The sequence below is a fragment of the Saccopteryx leptura genome, chromosome X (genome assembly GCF_036850995.1).
Source record: "Saccopteryx leptura isolate mSacLep1 chromosome X, mSacLep1_pri_phased_curated, whole genome shotgun sequence".
NCBI classification, from domain to species: domain Eukaryota; kingdom Metazoa; phylum Chordata; class Mammalia; order Chiroptera; family Emballonuridae; genus Saccopteryx; species Saccopteryx leptura.
In genome coordinates this window covers 136,294,682-136,317,920 of record NC_089516.1, presented here as the reverse complement: position 1 = coordinate 136,317,920, position 23,239 = coordinate 136,294,682, and the positions used below count along the sequence as shown (strand labels likewise).

General features: G+C 38.5%; 1 protein-coding gene across 2 annotated transcripts in view; it reads right to left on the bottom strand.

Moving 5' to 3' along the window:
* The window catches only part of F9 (coagulation factor IX), a 46,480-nt gene extending 32,513 nt beyond the window's left edge, over positions 1 to 13,967 (bottom strand). For both annotated transcript variants that reach the window (XM_066357079.1, XM_066357080.1), the window contains exons 1-2: positions 13,847 to 13,967; positions 111 to 274 (exon numbers count right to left, since the gene is read on the bottom strand). In XM_066357079.1, the coding sequence (XP_066213176.1) occupies positions 111 to 274; positions 13,847 to 13,919 (237 nt within the window). In that variant the 5' untranslated portion in view covers positions 13,920 to 13,967. The remainder of the gene's footprint in view (positions 1 to 110; positions 275 to 13,846) is intronic.
* Positions 13,968 to 23,239: the final 9,272 nt, after the last annotated feature.

Here is a 23,239-nt window from a genome sequence, read left to right as displayed (position 1 = left end):
GCATTTATAATACACATATATGCATAGATATTTTAAAATTACAAAGAGAAGTTTCTGTTTTATTAGGTGTACTATTCTAAGCCTCTGAGGGATGATGTGAAAATACTCACAGTTTTTTCAGTGTTTTCAAAAACTTCTCGTGCTTCCTCAAAGCTGCACTTTTCTTCTATACATTCTCTCTCAAGGTTCCCTCGAACAAACTCTTCCAATTTACCTGAATTATATCTCTTCGGCCGATTCAGAATTTTGGTGGCATTTTCATGATCAAGAAAAACTGAAATTTCAAAGAACTATTCTTTAGCTTTATGAAAAAGAAAACATTATGAAAAGTAAATATATCTCTTAGGGAAGGTTTTGTTTTTAATCCAAGTAATTCCTAAGCCTATTTTTCAGAGCACAGAGCCAATTTCTATGATGTTCTCATGGTGCTGTATACACATGGAAATTTAGGAATTACAATTCAACTTTACTCTTAGTCACAGAGATCCAGTAATAAAAGGTCAGATATTCAATTGTATTTGAATTTACTTTGGATGAAGAAGAAAGTTCTTAAATAAGCAGTAAACTTCACACTTTGTTATCATTTGAAAATAGTTAATTGCAGAGGCTTGTAAGGTGATCTGCCACTCTGGCTGGGCTGTTTTCAAGATTCAGTTGCCCAATTGACTTCACAACAAATTTCTCTTGGAAGAACAAAAGCCTAATTGTGGTCCAAATGCAAATGCAACCGCAGGGTATCTCACTAGATCAAAACAAAACAAAACAAAACAAAAAACCAGCATTATTTATTTTTACCTTTAGACTCACAACACCTTCAGTTGGCTTGTGTTGTAAGAATTTCAATGGTGGAAGGCTGTCTCTGGGATTCAGGATGTGGTCCTATTTTAGTTATGACTACCTAGCCTGTGGGGTCACTTCTGAGCTTTAGAGAATTGATTTTTCTAACTTAATTTTTCCACTTTCTCCATGTTTCCACACTCTCAAATCTTAATCTTTTTCTGTTTCTGTCTCTCTCTATAGATATACAAATAGATACAGATATATTATATTTATATCTATATCTATATATCTATATCTATCTATATATATATATATATCTATATCTATCTATCTATCTATCTATCTATCTATCTATATAATTAATAACAAGAACTCAAAACTTAGCTGGAATTGTTTCTTTCTTCAAGAGACTATCTGATATTATTGCAAAAGGAACAGGTGCTTCTAAGATGAACTTTCCAGGGCATTTTGGGACTGCTTTCTCATTAACTTTGAAAAAAGGATTTAAAAAGAAATAAACTAAACTATATTCTCTCATTTTCATTGCAGCTCTTTATTTTATAGACCCTTATAATCCCTTGACAGCCCTGCTTTTCTCTTGTTCAGCAAATACCCTTGGGCTTTACCTTTTTCCTGAATTAAGCTTAAACTTCTTCTCTTAAACTCTTCACCTGACAGCTTTCTCAATTCCCTTCACCCTTTCTTCAGTGCTTCAATATCCTGTTATTCCAACCACTGAATAAATGCAGCCATCTGCCCTCTTCCTTCTCTTATGAGGCAGCTGAGCAATGTGAGAAACCTTCCTCAAGGTGCAGGTGGATGCCATCACATATCTATGCCTCCTAGCCTCCACCAGGACCTCCTCCCTCCTGGTCAATTCATATGCTTGCTTGATTCTGGACACATCTACAATAGCATCTATGTCTGCATACATTTACAGTGCAGTGGAAAAACAGAGTTTTGGATTCAGATCAGACACACCTGGATTTGACTCTACTACGTGTTGACACAGAGATCTTAGGCAAGCCACATAGTCTTTGAAGTTGAACTTGGTTCAATGTAAAATGGGTATATGGTAGTATAATAAGAACATGTATTTCACAGTGTTGTTGACAGGATCAGTGAGATAATAATGTATGCATGCTGATATATGTCAGTTATCTCACTTCTTCTCTACTTATTCATTTACTATTTTCTGTCCTAGAAAGTAGAACTGGATTTCAAATTGATGGGGCTCAGTGAATTCTCTGTCCAGCTTAGTTTCTGCTCATGCAGGTGGCTTAAGGAAGTCAACATGTGAAACTTACATGGTCTCAAAAAATGTCTTGAAAGAGTCTCATGAAAGAAGTAGTGAACACAGGATGATATCATCATAATAGTAGTGTGAGAGATGCCTCTGCTTTCTCTCCTTGAAATTGAAAAAATTGAACAGCTATAACACAGCAAAGCAACCCCAGCTGGGCTTGCAGGCTTGCCTGAAAGATCCATGCACAGAATGGACTAAAGGTTGGAAGGGTTGAAAAAGGGAGCAGAAGATAAGAAACAGCTGTAGTTGGATTTGGATAAGAGAGAGTCCCAGACCATCCAGAATTTCATTCACTGGGGCACTAGAGAAGAAGGAAGCACTGAGTGACAGTTTTTTCCCTCTGCTAGGGCTATATAGAGAGAGGGTGCTTGGGCTGTCTGGGTGTTGTCTGCTAGGGTGGGAAAGGAGGGAATCTCAGACTGTCTGGGTTTTGTTTGCTGGAGCTACAGAGAGCTGGGAAGAGTGGTGAAATTGAGGGACAGAAGGGGAGATACTAAACCAAAGTCATGGCAGAATGAGGGGTCACAGCCAGAGGTCCAGCAGTCTTCCCACAGTCCTCACTTGGCACAGAGACAGAGAAAACCAAAGTGCAATTCTCATGCCCCCATACCCCACCTCCCTCACCTCATGTGGTATGGAGAGTGGCAGAGAGAGATCCCACAGCTAACTCTCCAGGGCCACTCTCTCCTCTAAAGAGCAGAGGTGCTCTCTGGTTCCCTCACCTTTTGAGACATGGGGGGGGGTGTAAGAAGGTCTGAGATCATCTTTACTAAAGCCTTAAGCCCATTGGGCCATAAAGTCCTCACAACATGCCCTACCCACCAAGGTGACTGTAGCCCTGCCTATATAATTGCAACAGCAACATCTCAGCAGAGGCCAGACCAGTAATTTCACAGAGCTAAAACTTATAACACAGTGACACTTACTGGAAGAAAACCAAAAAACCTCTCAAAACTGAATTTTTCTTATTTTCTTTTAAATTTCATTTTATTTAATTTTTACATATTTTATTTTTTGTGGGTACTTTGTCTATGTTTTTTCTGTTTCTGTTCTTTGGATTTTGTGGGTTTTATTTTTACTTGTCATTATTTTATAATTTTTATATATTTATTTTATTTTCACTTTCTCTTTTCTTTTTTTAGTTGTTTTTCATTAGATATATTAACAATACAACTCTAAAATGCCAGCAAGAAAGAATAAATTGAAAAACATGGTTACCCAAGAGACATAGTTCAGAAAGTAAATGAAAAAATCACCAGAAAGCAAATTCAGTAACATGTAAACCTTAAAGTTAATAATAAAAAAAAATTAAAAATTTTTTTAAATGTATTCATTTTAGAGAGGAGAGAGAGTAAGAGAAGGGGGGAAGAGCAGGAAGCATCAGCTTCTCATATGTGCCCTGACCAGGCAAGTCCAGGTTTTTGAACCAGGTAGCTCAGTGTTCCAGGTTTATTCTTTATCCATTGCACCACCACAAGTCAGGCGCAATGGATAATTCAAACGTGAAGTGCTGAAAATACTCAATGAGATACCAGAAAACAATGACAGACAATTTAATAAGCTTGAGAAACAAATTAAATAACAAAATGAGTATTTCACCAAGGAAATTGAAACTTTGAAAACAGAGATGAAGAAATCAATATGTGAACAGAAAACTGAAGTAGCAAGTTTAGCTAATAGAATAGGCCAGTGAGAGGATAGAATCAGTGACATCAAAGAGAGCAACTAGAGAAGCTACACATAGAAGAACAGAGATTCACCAATTAAAAAAAAAGAGAGATCTACAAGAATTGTCTGACTCCTTCAGAAAGAGCAATATAAGAATAATGGGTATATCAAAAGAAGAAGGGAGGGAGCAGGCAATGGAAAACCTATTTAAATAATTGTTGAGAACTTTCCAACCTATGGAAAGATACAGAGCCTTTAATCTAAGGAAGAAACAGAACACACTGAGTTACCTCAAACCAAAGAGACCTTCTCCAAGGCACATTGTATTAAATTATTAAAAATCAATAACAAAGAAGGAATTTTCAAAGTAGTTAAGGAAAAAAAGAACATAACATATAAAGAAACGCTAGCTTGACCAGGTGATGGTGCAGTGGATGGCACACTGGACTGCAATGCAGAGGACTCAGGTTTGAAACTCTGAGGTCACTGGCTTGAGTGTAAGCTCATCTCGAGTGCACAGCTCACCAGCCTGAGACCAAGGTTGCTGGCTTGATCAAGGGGTCACTCAGTCTGCTGTAGCCCCCCAGTCAAGGCACATATGAAAAAACAATCAATGAACAACTAAAGTGCTGCAATGAAGAATTGATATTCTCATCTCTCTCCTTTTCTGCCTGTCTGTCCCTATCTGTCCCTCGCTCTGTCTCTGTCACACACACACACAAAGAAAGACTTATTAGGTTATTATTGAACTTCTCAGCAGGAACTCTACAAACCAGAACAGAGTGGACCCAAATATTCCAAGTACTAAAAGAGAGGAATTACCAGCTTAGAATACTATAGCCATCAAAGTTATCCTTCAAATATGAAGAAGAATAAAACTTTTGTAGGCATACAGAAGCTGATTAAATTTATCACCAAAAAACCTCCACTGCACGAAATACTCAAGGGAGTTATTTGACCAGATATAAAGAAAAAACAAATCAAAACACAAGTGTAAACTCCAACTAGGTCACAATAAATACAAGGATAATTTATGACACAAATAACATAAAAGTAGAGAGGATAAAGATCTGCAGTAGCAAATGAGGATAAAGTGCAGAAGCACTCATAAGACAAAGGACTCTTGTACATATGAATAATTTTCTTTTAATTACCTAATGGTAACCACCACCTCCCCACACGAAAACACTACTGAAACATATTGCTTAAATAAAGGAGAAACAGAGGAAAGAAGTATGGAATACCATCAAACAAAAACAACTAATATAAACACAAAACAGAATGACTAAAGGTGACACAGAGCTGCCAGAAAACAAAACATAAAATGGCTATAAGAAATCTTCAAGTGTCAATAGTTACCCTAAATGTAAATGGATTCTACTCACCAATAAAGAGGCAAAGAATAGTAGATTTGATCAAAAAGCAAAACCTAATTATATGCTAAATTCTAGAGACACATCTAAGCTGCAAGGACAAAGGTAGGCTCAAAATGAAAGGTTGGAAAAACAGTTCTCCAAGCAAATAATATTCAAAGAAAGGCAGGTGTACCCATACTAATATCTGACAATGCTGACTTTAACACAACAAAGGTAACAAGAGACAAAGATGGACATTTCATAATGATAAAGGGGACACTGTATCATGAAGACATAGTATTTCTTAATATATATGCAGCAAACCAGAGAGCACCAAAATATATAGGACATGTACTAACTGATCTAAAAATAGAAACATACAAAAACACAATTATACATGGGATCTCAATACACTACTGTCAGCTTTATATAGATCATCAAAGTGGAAAATAATAAAGAAATATAAGCAATAAATGGCACACTAGAGCAAATGGACATAATATATATATATATATATATATATATATATATATATATATATATATATATATATAACATTTCATCCCAGACCATCATATTATACATTCTTTTCTAGTATGTATGGAATATTCTCAAGGACAGACCATATGTCAGAACACAAAACTAACACAATAAATTTAGAAAGATTGAAATTATACCAGACATATTTTCAGATCATAAGACCTTGAAATTAGAATTCAACTGGAAAAAGTAAGTGAATGAATCCATAAAAATGTGGAAATTAAACAACATGCTTCTAAAAAAAATTACTGGGCTAGAGAAGAAATAAAAGTAGAGATCAAAAGGTATATACAGAAAAATAGAAATGACTACATAACACATCAAAATTTCTGGGATGCGCCTGACCAGGCGGTGGCGCAGTGGATAGAGCATCAGACCGGGATGCCAAGGACCCAGATTCGAGACCCTGAGGTCACCAGCTTGAGCGCAGCTCATCTGGTTTGAGCAAGGCTCACCAGATTGGACCCAAGGTTGCTGGCTCGAGCAAGGGGTTACTCGGTCTGCTGAAGGCCTGAGGTCAAGGCACATATGAGAAAGCAATCAATGAACAACTAAGGTGTTGCAATGAGCAATGAAAAACTAATGATTAATGCTTCTCATCTCTTCGTTCCTGTCAGTCTGTCCCTATCTATCCCTCTCTCTGTCTCTGTAAAAAAAAAATTCTGGGATGCAGTGAAAGCAGTAATAAGAGGATGGTTTATATTACTACAGGCTTATATCAAATAAAAGAGAGACCTCATGTAAGCAACCGAACATCACACCTTAAAGAACCACAAATAGGAGAACAAAGGCAACCCAAAGTCAGCAGAAGAAAAAAAATAGTAAAAATTAGTGCAGAGCTAAAGAAAAAAACTATAGAAAAATTAATAAAACCAAGAGCTGTTTCTTTGAAATGATCAATAAAATTGGCAAACACCTGCCTAGACTCATTAAGGAAAAAAAAAAAAAGAAGGAAATGAGAAATAAAAAGGAAATGACAGAGGAGAAATTACCACAGACATTGTGGATATACATGGGATCTTGGTACAATATTATGAAATTCAAATTCAACAATCTGGAAGAAATGGATAAATTCTTAGAACTATACAATATTTTTTGAGTGAGTCACAAACAAGCAAAGAACCTAAATAGACCCCATAAGCAGCTTGGAAATAAAAACAAGTATAAAAAAACCTCCCCAAATATAAAAGTACAGAACCAGACGACTACACTAGTGAATTCTACCAAACATTCATAGAAGATTTGGTTCCTGTGCTTCTCAAAATTTTCTATAAAATAGAAGCAATACTCCCTAACAGATTTTATGAGTCCAACATAATCTTGATACCAAAACTTGGCAAGAATAACATAAAAAAAGAAAACTACAGAACAATTTCTCCAATGAATACAGATGCAAAAATTCTAAGGAAAATATTAACAAATTAAATACAACAAAGTGTTTAAAACATAATTCATCACAATTAAATGGGATTCATTTCAGGAGCACACAGATAGTTAAACATGCATAGCTTGATCAACATAATACACCACCACATCAACCAAACAAAAAATAAAAATCATATGATTTTATCAATAGATGAAGAAAAGGCATTTGATAAGATACAACATCGCTTTGTGTTTATAACTCTCAATAAAATATGTATATAAGGAAAGTACCTCAACCTAATAAAGGCTAAATAGAAGAAACCATCAGCTAATATCATACTAAATGGTGAAAATATAAAGTCTTTTTCCCTAAAATCAGGAAGAATACAAGGCTGTCCACTGTTATTCAACATAGTTCCATTCTCTTATTCAACTTTCCATTTTTATTCAACATAGTTCTTGTAGTCTTAGAGCAATCAGGCAAGAGAAAGAAGTAAAAGGTATCTGTATTGGGAAAGAGAAATAAAGGCATCAATTTTTGAAGGTGACATGATCCTGTATATAGAAAACTACAAAGACTCCACCAAAAAATATTAGAAATAATAAACAAATACAGTACCAGTAAAGTCACAGGATACAAAATCAATATACAAAATTCTATTGCATTCCTTTACGCCAATAATGAAACTTTGGAAAAAGAACTAAAACAACACAAAAGAAAACAATTCCTTTTATAATTGCAAAAAAAAAAAAAAAAAAAACCAATTTAGGAATATACTTAACAAAGGATGTGAAGGATCTATATACTGAAAACTACAAAGATTATTGAAAGAAATTGAAGACAAAATGAAATGGAAAAAACATTCCATGTTCATGGATTGGAAAAATCAACATAGTTAAAATAAGCAAAGTACCCAAAGCAATATACAATTTTAATGCAATCCCCATCAAAATACATATGTCACTTTTTAAAGAAATAGAAAAAAAAAATCACCAGGTTTGTATGTAACCTTATAAAAAACCAAATAGCCAAAGCTATCCTGACAAAAAAGAATGAATCTGGTGGTATTACACTACTTAAATTCAAGTTATACTATAGAGCCATGACAATCAAAACAGCATGGTATTGGCAGAAAAACGACATACAGACCCATGGAACAGAATTGAAAGCCCAGAAATAAAACCACATATATATGGACAAATAATCTTTGACAAGGGAATCAAAAACACACAATGGAGAAAACAAATGCTAGTCAATGAATGGTGCTGATAAAGTTGGAAAGTCACATGCAAAAGAATGAGCCCTGGCCAGTTGGCTCAGTGGTAGAGCGTCGGCCTGGCATGCAGAGGTCTGGGGTTTGATTCCCGGCCAGGGCACATAAGAGAGGCACCTATCTGCTTCTCCACCCCTTCCCCTCTCCTTCCTCTCTGTCTCTCTCTTCCCCTCCCGCAGTGAGGCTCCATTGGAGCAAAGATGGCCCGGGTGCTGGGGATGGCTCCTTGGCCTCTGCCCCAGGCGCTAGAGTGGCTCTGGTCGCAGCAGAGCGACACCCCAGAGGGGCAGAGCATCGCCCCCTGGTGGACAGAGCGTCGCCCCCAGTGGGCGTGCTGGGTGGATCCTGGTCGGGCGCATGCGGGAGTCTGTCTGACTGTCTCTCCCCATTTCCAGCTTCAGAAAAATACAAAAAAAAAAAAGAATGATACATTACTACAATTCATCCCCTGCTCAAAACTTAATGCAAAGTGGATCAAATACCTAAATATAAAAACTTAAACAATAAATTAAATAGAAGAAAACAGAGGAATTAAACTCATGGACCTTGGCCTTAGAGAAAAATGTATGAATCTGACCCCAAAGTCAAGAGATGTAAAGATGAAAGTAATGAAGAGAAATAAAGTAAACAATAAATGAATGGGACTATATCAAACAAAAAAGTTTCTGCACAGCAAAAGAAACCAACAGCAAAACAAATAGGGCACCAACCAAATGGGAGATGATATTTGCAAACAACAGTTCCGATAAGGGCCTGATATCCAAAATATACAAAAAACTCACAAAACTCAACAACAAACAAGCAAACAATCCAATAAAAATGGGAAGATGTGAACAGACACTTCTCCCAGGAAGAAATACAAATGATCAACAGATATATGAAAAGATACTCATTTTTATTAGCTAGTAGAGAAATGCAAATCAAAACTACAATGAGATACCACCTCACACCTGTTAGATTAGCTATTATCAACAAAACAGGTAATAACCAGTGTTGGAGAGGCTGTGGAGAAAAAGGAACCCTCATCCACTGTTGGTGGGAATGTAAAGTAGTACAACCATTATGGAAGAAAGTATGGTGGTTCCCCCCCCAAAAAATTTTTTTTTAATTTTTATCAAGTCAAGTGGAGAGAGAGACTCCTGCATGTGCCTCCACCGGGATCCATTCAGCAACTCCTGTCTCAGTTGATGTTCTGCCCATCTGTGACCACTACTCAGTTGCTTGGCAACTGAGCTATTTTTGGGCCTGAGGTGAGGCCTTTGAGTCATCTTCAGCAACTGGGGCCACCTTGCTCATTCGAGCCATGGCTGCAGGAGAGGAGAAGCCAGAGAGAGAGAGAGAGAGAGAGAGAGAGAGAGAGAGAGAGAAAAGCGAAAGGGGAGGGTTGGAGAATTAGATGGTCACTTCTCCTGTGTGCCCTGACTGGGAATCGAAACCAGGACTTCCACAAACTGAGCTGACACTCTACTGCTGATCCAACCAGCCAGGGCATTCCTCAAAATTAGGACTAGAACTATGATATGACTCAGCAGTCCCTCTACTGGGTATTTACCCCCCAAACTCAAAAACACTATTACGTAAAGACACCTACACCCCTACGTTCATTGCAGCATTATTCAAAGTGATCAAGACATGGAAACAACCCAAGTGTCCTTTTATAGAGGATTGGGTAAAGAAGAAGTTGTATATATATTCAATTGAATACTACTCAGCCATAAGAAATAATGACTTATTGCCATGAATAGCAATATGGATGGACCTTGAGAACGTTATACTGAGTGAAATTAGTAAATCAGAAAATAACTAAGAACTATGTGATATCACACATAGGTGGGATATAAAACTGAGATTCACGGACATAGAGAAAAGTTAAGTGGTTACCAGGGAGAGGGGGGACAAGCAGGAGGAGTTGGTGGAAGTTAATAAAGAGGGACAAATGTAAGGTGATGGAAAATGATTTGACTTTTGACTTTGGGTGATGGGTATACAACATAATTAACAGTTCAAATGCTATAGAAATGTTTACCTGAAACCTATGTATACTTCTTGATCAATGTCACCTCTTTAAATTTAATTTTCTACATAAAATTTTTTTAAAATGTCTCAATTCTCTTTATTTCTTCAATATTCTTTTCTGTGGCTCTTCTTTACTGTTATCCATACAAGGAAATGACTTTTTTGGGATCAGACATAGCCTCCTAAAGGATAACTTTGCATTTATGTATTTTATTACTACTTTGAAATGCCTTTAATTATTGAACTTTCCTTTTCAGGACACCTTTTCCATTAAATCACTTTTTTCTGGGTCTTCTCTTCACTCTAACTCTCTAACTCTTGTTATTCATTCACCATTTGAATCAGTTAATTCCCCTTAATCTGCCTGACCCTCAAATGTTCAGTTTTCCCAGGCCCAAGCTTTAGTTTTTTTTCCCTTTTCATTTTATTCATCCTTGCCAAGGCCATGACTAGGGTGAGATAAACAAGGCATTTAGGGTACAAAGTTGAAGGAAGCTCTTACTTTTAATGTGTGCAAATACAATGATGCCCTACTTGCCTTGCTTATCTCACCCTAGTCCAGCCTTGACTCTTTCCACACAACTTTCTGAACACTCACTAGTGCATGACACTATACTAAGTGCTACAGTATTGGTGCTCACTCCCTGGATCCTCAAGCACGTGGTTGTCACTACAGTTTATTCAACAGTGACTTTAAAATACTCATCTCTAGTCAGATACATCTGAATTCCAGGTCATCTTTTCAGTGCCCTAACGGTACATTGCAATGTGACAAAGGAGAGATAATGTTTATTTAATGCTTCTGATGTGCTGGAAACTGTGCTCATGTTTTGCATCTATTATTTAATTTCCTCTTCATGACAGTCCCATGAGATAGGTACTGTCATCTCATTTTTGTAACTGAGAAAACTAGAGGTTCAGAGAGGTTAAGTAATTTGCCTCAGGTAATGTACAAAAGTGTCAGAGCCAGGATTTCAACTCTTGGGCACTAGGTTGTGTCCAGTAATTGCATAAAAATCCCAAGACATACTCTATACACTTTCTTTAACCTGTTTGCTTCCCACACCCAGATGGTTAAGTCATATCATTTCCACTTCCTTAATGTTACCTGAATTATTTTCCCACCTCTGTCTATACAGCTAATGTACAGGTTCAGCATCTCCTACCTTCCCTGGATGATTGCAATAGCCTCAGTACTGGTCTCTATTAGTCTTGCAACCCCTTTCTCAAACAGTTTATTAGAATGTTGCCAGCCTGAGCATCCAAAATCAGCCACTTGTTTTTTACTTCTGATGACTACATTGCTTTCTATTTTTCAAATTCCTTAGTTTAGAACTTTCAGTATCTGGTGAACTGACCCTGGTCTAGAAATCCTGCCTCATTTGTCATATTGAATATTCAAAACATACTGAGTTATTGAAAGGCCTTACATTATTTGTGGATCTGAATCTTTACATGTAACTGATCCTTTTTGCATAGAATACCCTAGATCAGACATTTAAGAAGAGTTAGTCTATTCATTTTTCAAGACCCAGGTCAAAATATTTTCTCTCTGTCAGGTGTTTCCCCAGTTAATGTATTTATATTTTTTATGCTCCTTTAGCATCTGGTACACATTTAGTATATTATATTGAAATCTCTCTCCTGACCTCATGGTTCTTTAGACCAAAAAGGGGGGTCTGATTTATCCCCATGCCCATAGTATCTTGCTACAGTATCTGGCACCATATCAGATACTCAATTTTTGTCAAATTTTGTAAAGTATATGGCTTGAAGCTGTTTTCAATTCATTTGTTTCATTCATTTGTTCTTCATTCATTCATTCTTAAATGAAAGACAGTTTTGGTCCATGTACTTTACAAAATTGAATTGATTTCACAAACAAGTTTTGATTTCAAAATCCACACTGATGCAGTAAAAACTGTGGTGAGTAAGGGCAGCAGCCACAAAAATGCAACAGCTCAGTAAAATCGTTGATCGAAACTTATTTTAGAAGTCAGTGATATTCCTCTCCTCTCACTTAGTAAAACAAACAAACAAACAAAAGTCAGTGACAATTTAACAACAGCAGAATGCTCCATGAATACTTTCCATTCTTAGGGAAATTCCCGTGGCTCTCTCCTCAAGGGCCTATTATCTTTGACTGCAGTGACTCCAGAATCACACTGCTTTTCTCTTCAGTATTGGTTGAAGATCATGTGCCTAACCTCTTTTCAAGTGTATATCTTTTAGTCATTATTTCCCAAGCTCTGGAATCCAAGTTCCTCTTTTTTATTCATATTTGTGCTTTTTCCCAACATCTGAGGTTTTCAAGGCATCAGCAGCACGCAAGACTCTTAAAACCTCCATCATCTCACCACTTATCCTGAAGGAAGGGCTTGAATCCTCTGTCTTGCTGATCTTTCATTGCAGAGATATACGTGCTAAGGCTTAGCTTTATGTGTTGCATTGCAAGTTTTCTAGCTAAATTTCTTTATTCCTGGACTCTACTTACTTTGCTAATTTGAATTAACTTTTGTATTCTTGTATAATTATTTGTGCATTTCAGTCTGACATCATGTCTGGAGTGAGAACCATGAGGCCAGTCTACTTTCTGGGGATGCTTAGGGTTGGCACCTTCGATCTTGGCACTGTTAAGCTACTAGATTTGATTATAGTAGGCTGACAAATAAGTGTGATAAATGCTTCCTGTGAGAACATGATGTTTGTCTAAATGAGGTAATTTCTTTCCTGTGTGCTTTCCTTTGGGGACAGTGCATAAAGTCACTGCAGTTGGGAAAAACAAAAACAAAAAACAGATGATGCACATTGCATTAACCAATTTTTATTCTTTACATCAATTCTTGGACTGGCTTTGCTCTCTTAAGAGCTCAAGTATTGAGTTTCCCAACGTATTCACTCTGAGACGTTTAGAATCAGAGATAAAATGATTTATTTCTAATCAATAAAAAATGTTAGTGATAAATAAAAACATACTAATGAAAAGTTTGTTTTAACTAAAACTTTAAATTGAAGGTTTGTCATTTTAAAGATTTTTAAAAATTAAAAGCATGCCTATTACATAGTTATAAAAATTTAAATACACCATATATCTTAAAATCAAACTTTTTATTCAGATAAAACCATTCTTTATGGCTTTATTGGTTTCCATTTTGATTTCAAAGTGGTGAGTAAAAATAACCAAAATAACAGTTAATTTTTCTCAATATTCCGCTATTTCCCAAATAAAGCATTTTCCCACTTTTAATTTTTTAACCAAGGAGTTTACTCCTTAGACTGTTTTCTAAGAGGAATTATATTGTCAAGTTGTAAGCCCAATGGTATCCATTAAAAATATACCGTAAGCATTGTAAATACATTTAGTTTTAAAAATCAAAAAGACACAGCTACCAGAGAAGCAGTAGTTGCCAACACATATGCTGACTATGAGAATCTTAAACATTGTTGTCAAATCCTATAGTCATTATTTAGTGAAAACAATACCAGACATTTCTATATATAAAAACAAGCATAGTCAATATATATTTTAAAAAGAAACAAACCTGTACATTCAGCACTGAGTAGATATCCTAAAAGGCAGATGGTGAGGAGGACTGGTGATTCTGCCATGATCATTTTGAGGCACTGTATAAACTTTGCTAGTCAATTGTGAAAGTAGCAAGATTGACCAATGGTTCCAAAGTACAAGCTGAGCTGTATTTACTTCTGGGAAACAATGTCCATCTCCCTTAGTGGCTCTTTGGTTATTTGCAATGGCTTATTGGGTTAAGTGAAGAGAACAGACAGTAGCCACTATTTAATTTAACCTCCTATTCCATGGACTTTTTTTTTTAAGTAAACAAAATTTTATTATGTAATTTGTTTATGAATAAATGTGAATAAAAAAATTTTAATATACAATATTATTTTAACAAAAATATAATTACATGCCGTATTGAAACAATATTTAATTAATAAAATGAGCTTGAAGGGGTTATATAGCAAATAAAACAATTATTTCGTTTTAAAAACACATGGACACGTTTTTAGTTATCAACTGCAGATATTGTCTATGTGCTACAACGCCACTTGATTCTGTACACTTGGCCACAAAAGTAATGAGTTGTTTGACCTTGGGTGCGCACTGGCAAACTCCGCCTAAAAGAATGTAGGTTTCACATCGCCGCTAAACGTCAAACAATTCATATCGAGAACAGACGAGTACAAAAGTTATAAATCTTTATAATGGATTTTTTTAAAAAAATAAAGAAGTATCGTGAATCCATTTTTTTTAATTTTTAATATATTCTTTTTATTATGATTAAATTTAAAACAACTAGAATTTTGTGAAGAATTTTACAGGGAAAATTTTTGATCGTCATTAAAAAGCTGCATGATGTATTGAAAAACACTTCCACTGGGTAATGATCCTATGGTAGTTCTGTATTTCACTTTTTAAGAAACAACTAAAATATTTCCTAAACAAGTATATCATTTTTACATTTCCACCGGCTGTGAATGACTGTTACTTCCAAACATCTCAATACTTCAAATAGTCTTTTTAATTTTAGTATTCTTTTTCTTTTTTTAAATTTTATTTTTTTAATGGGGCGACATCAATAAATCAGGATACATATATTCAAAGATCAACAAGTCCAGGTTATCTTGTCTTTCAATTATGTTGCATACCCATCACCCAAAGTCAGATTGTCCTCTGTCATCTTCTATCTAGTTTTCTTTGTGCCCCTCCCCCTCTCCCTTTCCCTCTCCCTTTCCTCCCTCCCCCTGTAACCACCAAACTCTTATCAATGTCTCTTAGTTTCACTTTTATGTCCCACCTACGTATGGAATAATGCAGTTCCTGTTTTTTTCTGATTTACTTATTTCACTTCGTATAATGTTATCAAGATCCCAACATTTTGCTGTAAATGATCTGATGTTATCATTTCTTATGGCTGAGTAGTATTCCATAGTGTATATGTGCCACATCTTCTTTATCCAGTCATCTATTGATGGGCTTTTTGGTTGTTTCCATGTCCTGGACACTGTGAACAATACTGCAATGAACATGGGGCTGCATGTGTTTTTATGTATCAATGTTTCTGAGTTTTGGGGGTATATACCCAGGAGAGGAATTTCTGGGTCATAAGGTAGTTCTATTTTCAGTTTTTTGAGGAACCACCATACTTTCTTTCATAATGGTTGTACTACTTTACATTCCCACCAACAGTGGATGAGGGTTCCTTTTCTCCACAGCCTCTCCAACATTTGCTATTACCTGTCTTCTTAATAATAGCTAATCTAACAGGTATGACATGGTATCTCATTACAGTTTTGATTTGCATTTCTCTAATAACTAAAGAAGATGAGCATTTTTTCACATATCTCGTTGGCAGCTTGATAAATGGAGAGCCAGGGATGGGAGCTCTGCTTGTGAGTTAAAAAGTTGAAGTAAAAACCCCCCAAAATGCCACAAACATAAGTTTGAGTCCCAGATAAGTTAATTTGTTCATTATTGAGGTTTGAATGAGAGGAAACATAAAGGAGAAAAGAAGAAACTAATATAAAGGGAGAAAAGAAAGAGAGAGAGAGAAAAAAAAGAGGGAACCACTAAAGGAAGAAAAAAGAAGAAAGAGGAGAGGGAGAGAGGGAGAGAGAGAGAGAGAGTTAAGGTTTTTGGAGTGAAACCCTCATAGAGAGAAAGGAAGAGAAAACGAAAGATATTGGGAGATGTAACACTTGTGGGTAGTGTAGTTCAAGGAGAGGAGAGAGTAAGACCGGTAGAGAGTTAAACGACCAAATTGGAGGAGGAAAAAAAAAATCAAGGATGAAGGTAAGAGAAACAAACGAACAAATAAAATAAAATGGGATAGGTTATAATCTCTGCGGATTATTCTTGATTTTGAGAGGTTATCTTCTTGATTTTTCTTTTCTCTCCCTCTTCCTGGTCAGTGACTCTGTACCCCGGGTTCTGCCCCTTTGGCACGCTCAGGTAGAGGTTTGTAGTTGATAAGTCCCTATGGTGATGTCATGTATTGTGCTTCAGTCTCGTTGGCAGTTGAGGCTCATTAGCATTTATAGGCTCCGACAGTGAGAGAGTCTGTGTTCCTGGAGCCTCTCTCCTAGCCTTTCCTTCCTCAATTAGTAGCCTGATAATCCAGCTATGGGGTTGCTGCTGCCTCTGCCTGGATAGTAAGAGGCTCAAAGAGCTGGCAACTCCCCACTCTATTTCCACTCAGCACAGGGCTCTGGGTAAGGCTCAGTCAGTCAGAGCTGCTAGCATAATCAGGCGGGCTTTCGGGCCATTCAAAGACCTCTGGCTCTGCCACTCTGTCCGGTAACACGGGTGGGCACCCACTCCCGGGGCGCTTGGAGTAAACTCTCGCTCACTATCTGCGCGCGCAGACCAGGATGTCAGGCCAGAAGTCTCGCCCTCTGAGTGAAACCCCCCCGCCCGCACTGAAAAGTTCCAGCGTTGGAATTGGCTCTCGCTCCTTCCCCATGTGCAGCTTTTTCAAGGCACTGGGGCAGCCTGAGATTCTGCTTTCGGCCCACACAAAGGCCCCTGACTCTGCCCCTCTGTGGGATAACATGTGCTCCCACTCCTGAGGTGCTGGGAGGAGTTTCTTGCCCACTCTCCATGCACGCGCAGACCAAGATGTCAGGCCAGAAGTCTCGCCCTCTGAGTGAAACTCCCCCGCCCGCACTGAAAAGTTCCAGCGTTGGAATTGGCTCTTGCTCCTTCCCCGTGTGTGGCTTTTTCAAGGCGCTGCAGCGGCCTGAGATTCTGCTTTCGGCCCACACAAAGGCCCCTGACTCTGCCCCTCTGTGGGATAACACGGGCTCCCACTCCTGAGGTGCTGGGAGGAGTCTCTTGCCCACTCTCCGTGCACGCGCAGACCAGGATGTCAGGCCAGAAGTCTCGCCCTCTGAGTGAAACCCCCTGCCCGCACTGAAAAGTTCCAGCGTTGGAATTGGCTCTTGCTCCGTCCCCGTGTGTGGCTTTTTCAAGGTGCTGGGGTGGCCTGAGATTCCGCTTTTGGCTCACACAAAGGCCCCTGACTCTGCCCCTCTGTGGGATAACACGGGCAGGCACTGCCGAGGCACTCGGAGGAATCTCTCGCTCACTATCTGCGCGCGCAGACCAGGATATCAGACCAGAGGCCTCACCCTCTGAGTGAAAACCCCGCCCGCACAGAAAAGTTCCAGCGTTGGAATTTGTTCTCGCTCCCTCCCCGTGTGCAGCTCTCCCAGGGTGGCCCGGAGGCTTTTGGCCCACACAAAGGCCTCTGACTCTGCCTCTCTGTGGGGTAACATGGGCGCACCCTCCCGGGGCTTTGGAAGGAATCTCTCGCCCACTATCTGCGCGCGCCAACCAGGAGATCGGGTAAAATGGGCTGCCCCGCTTGTCTTTCTTTGTCTGGGTTTGGCACGAGTGTTAGCTGTATTGCCCGGGTTTTCACAGGAGCAGATTTTCCTTGGCTTGGATCTCCGTGCCACAGCCTGGTTTGGCCGTTTGTGCCACGGCCTGGATCTATTCACCCCCTTTGCCCGCCTTAGTTTCTATATTCTCAGTTTCCAGTGAAAGCCGCCCTGTTTAGGTTAGTGAGGAAGGCAGAGCATTTCTTACTCCCTATTTCCTTTGGGGTTTGGTTATATATTTAGCCAATTTTTCGCTCGATCATACCTTTGGGTGTATTGCAAAACATCTGGAGGCTCCAAGGATAGGTTTTTCTGTTTCTGGTTGAAGATCTTGTTGAGTTTTGGGGGAGATTTATAGGTATCGCTTCCTACCCCGCCATTACTCTGACGTCATCTCTCCATGGACTTTTTGACCCTTTGGCTGATTTAAGGTTGAAGAAGGAAGTGACACATCATTAAAATAAGGGGAAATACAATAGCTGTAGTTGCTGTGGCAGCAAAATTCATCAGCGGGATCCATCTTATCCTTGTCAAGGAGTACTCTTGTCATACAGTTTAAAGATAAAGAAGTGGAAAGTACAAAGGCATTTCATCACTCTCTGTAAAACAGTCTAAATACTTACATACTGAGAGTCACCTGGTAGATCTTTCATGTTTCTTCTCACAATGAGGAGTTTATAAACTTTGTTGTACCATATAATCTATGTAGTGAATAATATGGACCCTGTCTCAGAATACATGCATATATGTGGATGAAATATATATTATGTATATAAAATAAATGAATAGTATATCATTGTTAATAGAGCATGCCACTTCACATATAATATGAAAAACTCATAACATTATACCAACACTTACCGTTCTTTGTGTTGTTCTACATGTCATAAACCCTTATTATATTATTACTTCTGCTTTAAGCAGTCAATAATGTTTCAAAGAAATTTTAAAATGAGAAAAAGTTTTTCCCTGGCCAGATATCTCAGTTGGTTGGAGCATTGTCCCTAAGTGCAGAAGTTGTTGGTTCAATCCCCGGAAAGGGCACATACAGGAACAGATCAATGTTCCTGTCTCTTTCCTCTCTCTCTTCCTTCCTCTCTCTCTAAAATCAATAACATAAACATTTTTAAAAAAGTATAATTAGCCAAAAATTTGCCATTATGATATTCTTTATTCATTTGTGTAGAACCAAATTTTTTTATACATAAATTTTTATTAATTTTAATGGGGTGACATCAACAAATCAGGGTACATATATTCAAAGAAAACCTGTCCAGGTTATCATGTCATTCAATTATGTTGCATACCCATCACCCAAAGTCAGATTGTCCTCCATCACCTTCTATCTAGTTTTTCATTGTGCCCCTCCCCCTTCCCCTTCCCGTCTCCCTCCTTCCCTCCTAAAGCCCCAACCTGGTAACCACCACATTCTTGCCCATGTCTCTTAGTCTCATTTTTATGTCCCACCAATGTATGGAATCATGCAGTTCTTGTTTTTTTCTGATTTACTTATTTCACTCCGTATAATGTTATCAAGATCCCACCATTTTGTTGTAGATAATCGATGTCATCATTTCTTATAGCTGAGTAGTATTCCATAGTGTATATGTGCCACATCTCCTTTATCCAGTCTTCTCTCTCTCTCTCTCTCTCTCTCTCTCTCTCTCTCTCTCTCCATATATAGATATATTTTACTGTGATTGAAGCCTTTAAGCAAAATCTTGGCCAATACAACAAGAATCCATAAAAAAATACTGTCCTTAACATGTTCACTAAGTCCAACTTGGCACCAACACCATGCCAAATCCCTGCAAATGCAACTCAACCTCAGTTCAGTTCATTAGGAGCTATCACAAGGAGCAGGAGTCCAGAAAAAGTCCACATCCAGGAAAAGTCCTCATGGCACTGGAATTGTTGTCACAATTCTATACTTTGCAGCTCATGTCCAAGTCCAAATGACCGTTGCTTCTAGCTGATAATGATTCAGGTAGACTGGAAAAGCCATCTGCAGCATGCGTGGAGATGGAGCCTCTGTTCTCTGCCTGGAGAGATGAGACTAGGGTGCTTTTCCCTGGAGCTCTGCAACTGTGGCATGGTAAAGAGAAACTTGGGGTACACTAAGCTGGGTGGCAAAGGTAAATTCACAATAGAAGTTGGCAAAAGGTGGAGAGAGAGCTTTAAATTAGGAGTAGGTCCCAGCCTGAAATATGAGTGCGGCATCGAGGTAGGAGGAATAAAGGAAACACTATATATTAAACAAAGCAACAGAAAATAGGACTATCAACACCCACAACAGAGATCTTCAAGGGAAGAATAAAACACCTGACTATTCAGGCAAGACATAGTTAAGTGGCCCTTGTGCAAATGAGAACAGTTTACATACTTCTTGGAATAAATACCCTAGGCTTGTCCACAGTATCATAGATGGGGCCAACGGCTCTGGGCACCTTCAGCCTTCAGTGGCAAACCCCAGCATTCTGGGCAAGGTCAGGTCATAGGTGGCTGGAGCAGGGCTGGAAGAGACTGAACCCTCCCTTAGAGGAGCAAGGGGGAAGCCTACATTCCAGTGTCTTTTTCCTCACAGCAAAGGCATGTAAGCCTGGCAGGCTTTAGCTCAATGACCTTCCTTTCCACTATTGAAGCAGGACGCAGATGGATTCCTATGAGTCTTCTTTGGGGCATTGGAGCCTTTAAGGGCATGTCCTAAACGCTAGTAGTTCACCTGATCTCTATTGGGTTTTTTCTGCCTCTTAGTACCTTAAAGGCCATGCTCGGAAGATCTCGCTGAGGGGTTTGAGGATCCCCATCTGCCTATATAAACCTTTTCCGCATATCTGGAGCTATTTGGAAAAAGACAAAACAGTGTTATTAGCTGGATCAAATAAAAGAAGGTAGAAGTTTGCACAAGAAGAAGATTTGGCATCTCCTGTTCATCCGCATTCAAAAGAAATTTAAAAATTTTAAAGTAAAAAGCATGATATGGTAGACCCTCAGGAGTTTCAGGATATGGCTCCCCCTTTTAAATTTTTCTTTTTAAATTGACCTTAAAATATTTGCTGGGTATACTTTAATAATACCTTGACTTTAAAGATGGTAAGAAATACCCATAATTCGAAAGGTTTGACAAAATACAATAAATGCTTTTGCTACATATGCAGGAGCATTGTCAGTTTTAACCAGTTTAGGAAATCCAATAATAGAATAATGCATACAGACAATGAGCTATAACCTGCTTAGCTGCCTCTCCTGTTCTGGCAGAGGTTACTATGTGTATAAATCCAGAATAAGTATCCACTGTAATGTGGACATAGGGCTGTTTGCCAAATGAAGTTATATGAGTAACCTCCATTTGCCAAAGTTGTCCTGGTAGGAGTCCTTGAGGGTTAACTCCAAATGAAGGGACAGATTGTAGTATAGGACACCTTGGACAGGATTTACCAATCTGCCCTGCTGCTTCCCAAGAATGTTGAGGCTGTTTACCCAGGTCTGCAGCGTTCTGGTAATGAATAGTATGAGACTGAATTATTCGATCTGTCCTAGTTGCTCCAAATAATTTTCTTTTGGGTAGCTTGAGCTCCAGGGAGCATGGAGTGAGCTCGAGTATGTCCTATAAAACATGGAGCTCTATGTTGACATACAAGACTGTGAAAAAGGAGGAACTGCTGAAATAGTTCATCCGCAGTTGTCCCTAAGACAGCAGTCTTTATAGTACCAAATTTTAATGTTATAATTTTTCATCACTTTGAAGAATTTCTTTAATAATCCTGATAGTGTAGGTCTCTTATCATGAATTTTATCAGCTTTTGTTTTTTTGAAAATGTCTCCAATTTATCTTTATTTTTGAAAAGTAGTTTGGCTGCATATGCGATTATAGGTTGATAGTCTTTTTTTTTTTTTTTCCTTTCAGCACATTAAAGATGTCATCCTATTGCCTTTGGCATGCATTGTTTCTGATCATTAATTTTTATCAATTTGAGTACAATGAGCAAAGGTATTCTTTTTTTGTTGTTGTTGTTGTTTGTTTGTTTTTTATTTTTCTGAAGCTGGAAACAGGGAGAGACAGTCAGACAGACTCCCGCATGCGCCCGACCGGGATCCACCCGGCACGCCCACCAGGGGCGGTGCTCTGCCCCCCAGGGGGCGATGCTCTGCCCATCCTGGGCATCGCCATATTGCGACCAGAGCCACTCTAGCGCCTGAGGCAGAGGCCACAGAGCCATGCCCAGCGCCCGGGCCATCTTTGCTCCAATGGAGCCTTGGCTGCGGGAGGGGAAGAGAGAGACAGAGAGGAAAGCGCGGCGGAGGGGTGGAGAAGCAAATGGGCGCTTCTCCTATGTGCCCTGGCCGGGAATCGAACCTGGGTCCTCCGCACGCTAGGCCGACGCTCTACCGCTGAGCCAACCGGCCAGGGCGCAAAGGTATTCTTGTTTTTTGTTTTATGAGATTCTTGCATCTGTGGTCTGATATTTTTATTAAAATGAGAAAAATATTGGTACTTTATTTTTTAAATATGTTTTGAAGTAATTATAGAGTCTCAGGAAACTGCAAAACAGTACAGAGGGATTCCATATACCTTTCACCCAGTTACTCCCCATGTTTATATCTTATTTAATATAGTATAATATCAAAACCAGGTAATGGGCATTGGTATAATGCATGTGTAAGTGATTTTATCACATGTAAATTTATGTAACCACCACCAAGATCAATATACAGAACAATTTTATGCCACAACGATATTCCCTGTGCCACTATTTTATAATCACACCCACCTTCTGCCTTCAAATTATTTCTAACCCCTGGCAGCATTAATTACTTTTTAGTTTCTATAATGAGAATGTTGTAAAAATGGAATTAGAGTATGTGACCTGTTGAAATTGGCTTTTTTCATTCAGAACAATATCTCTGAGATCCATCTATGTTACCGCTTATTTCAATTGTTAATTCTTTTTTATTGCTGAATAGCATTCCATGGTGTAGATATATCACATTTTAACTAGTCAGCTAAAAAGGGACATTTCAATTGTTTTTACAGTAGCTTTTTCTATTACAATAATATGCTACGAACATTTAAGTACAGGTATTTGTGTGGATAAAACTTATAATTTCTCTGGGAAAAGTGCTTGGAAAGACCATTTTTGGGTCATATCGTAGTTGAATGTTTAGTTTGTTTTTTGTTTTTCACAGCTATGGAGAGAGAGAGTCAGAGAGAGGGACAGATAGTGACAGACAGACAAGAAGGGAGAGAGATAAAAAGCATCAATTCTTTGTTGTGACACCTTAGTTGTTCATTGATTGCTCTCTCATATGTGCCTTAACTGGGGGATACAGCTGAGCCAATGACCCCTTGATCAAGCCAGTGACCTTGGGCTCAAGCCAGTGACCTTGAGATTCAAGCCAGCAAACCTTGGGCTCAAGCTAGGTACTATGCGGTCATGTCTATGATCCCGCACTCAAGCCAGCGACCTCAAGGTTTTGAACCTAGGTTCTCTGCATCCCAGTCTGACACCCTATCCACTATGCCACTGCCTGGT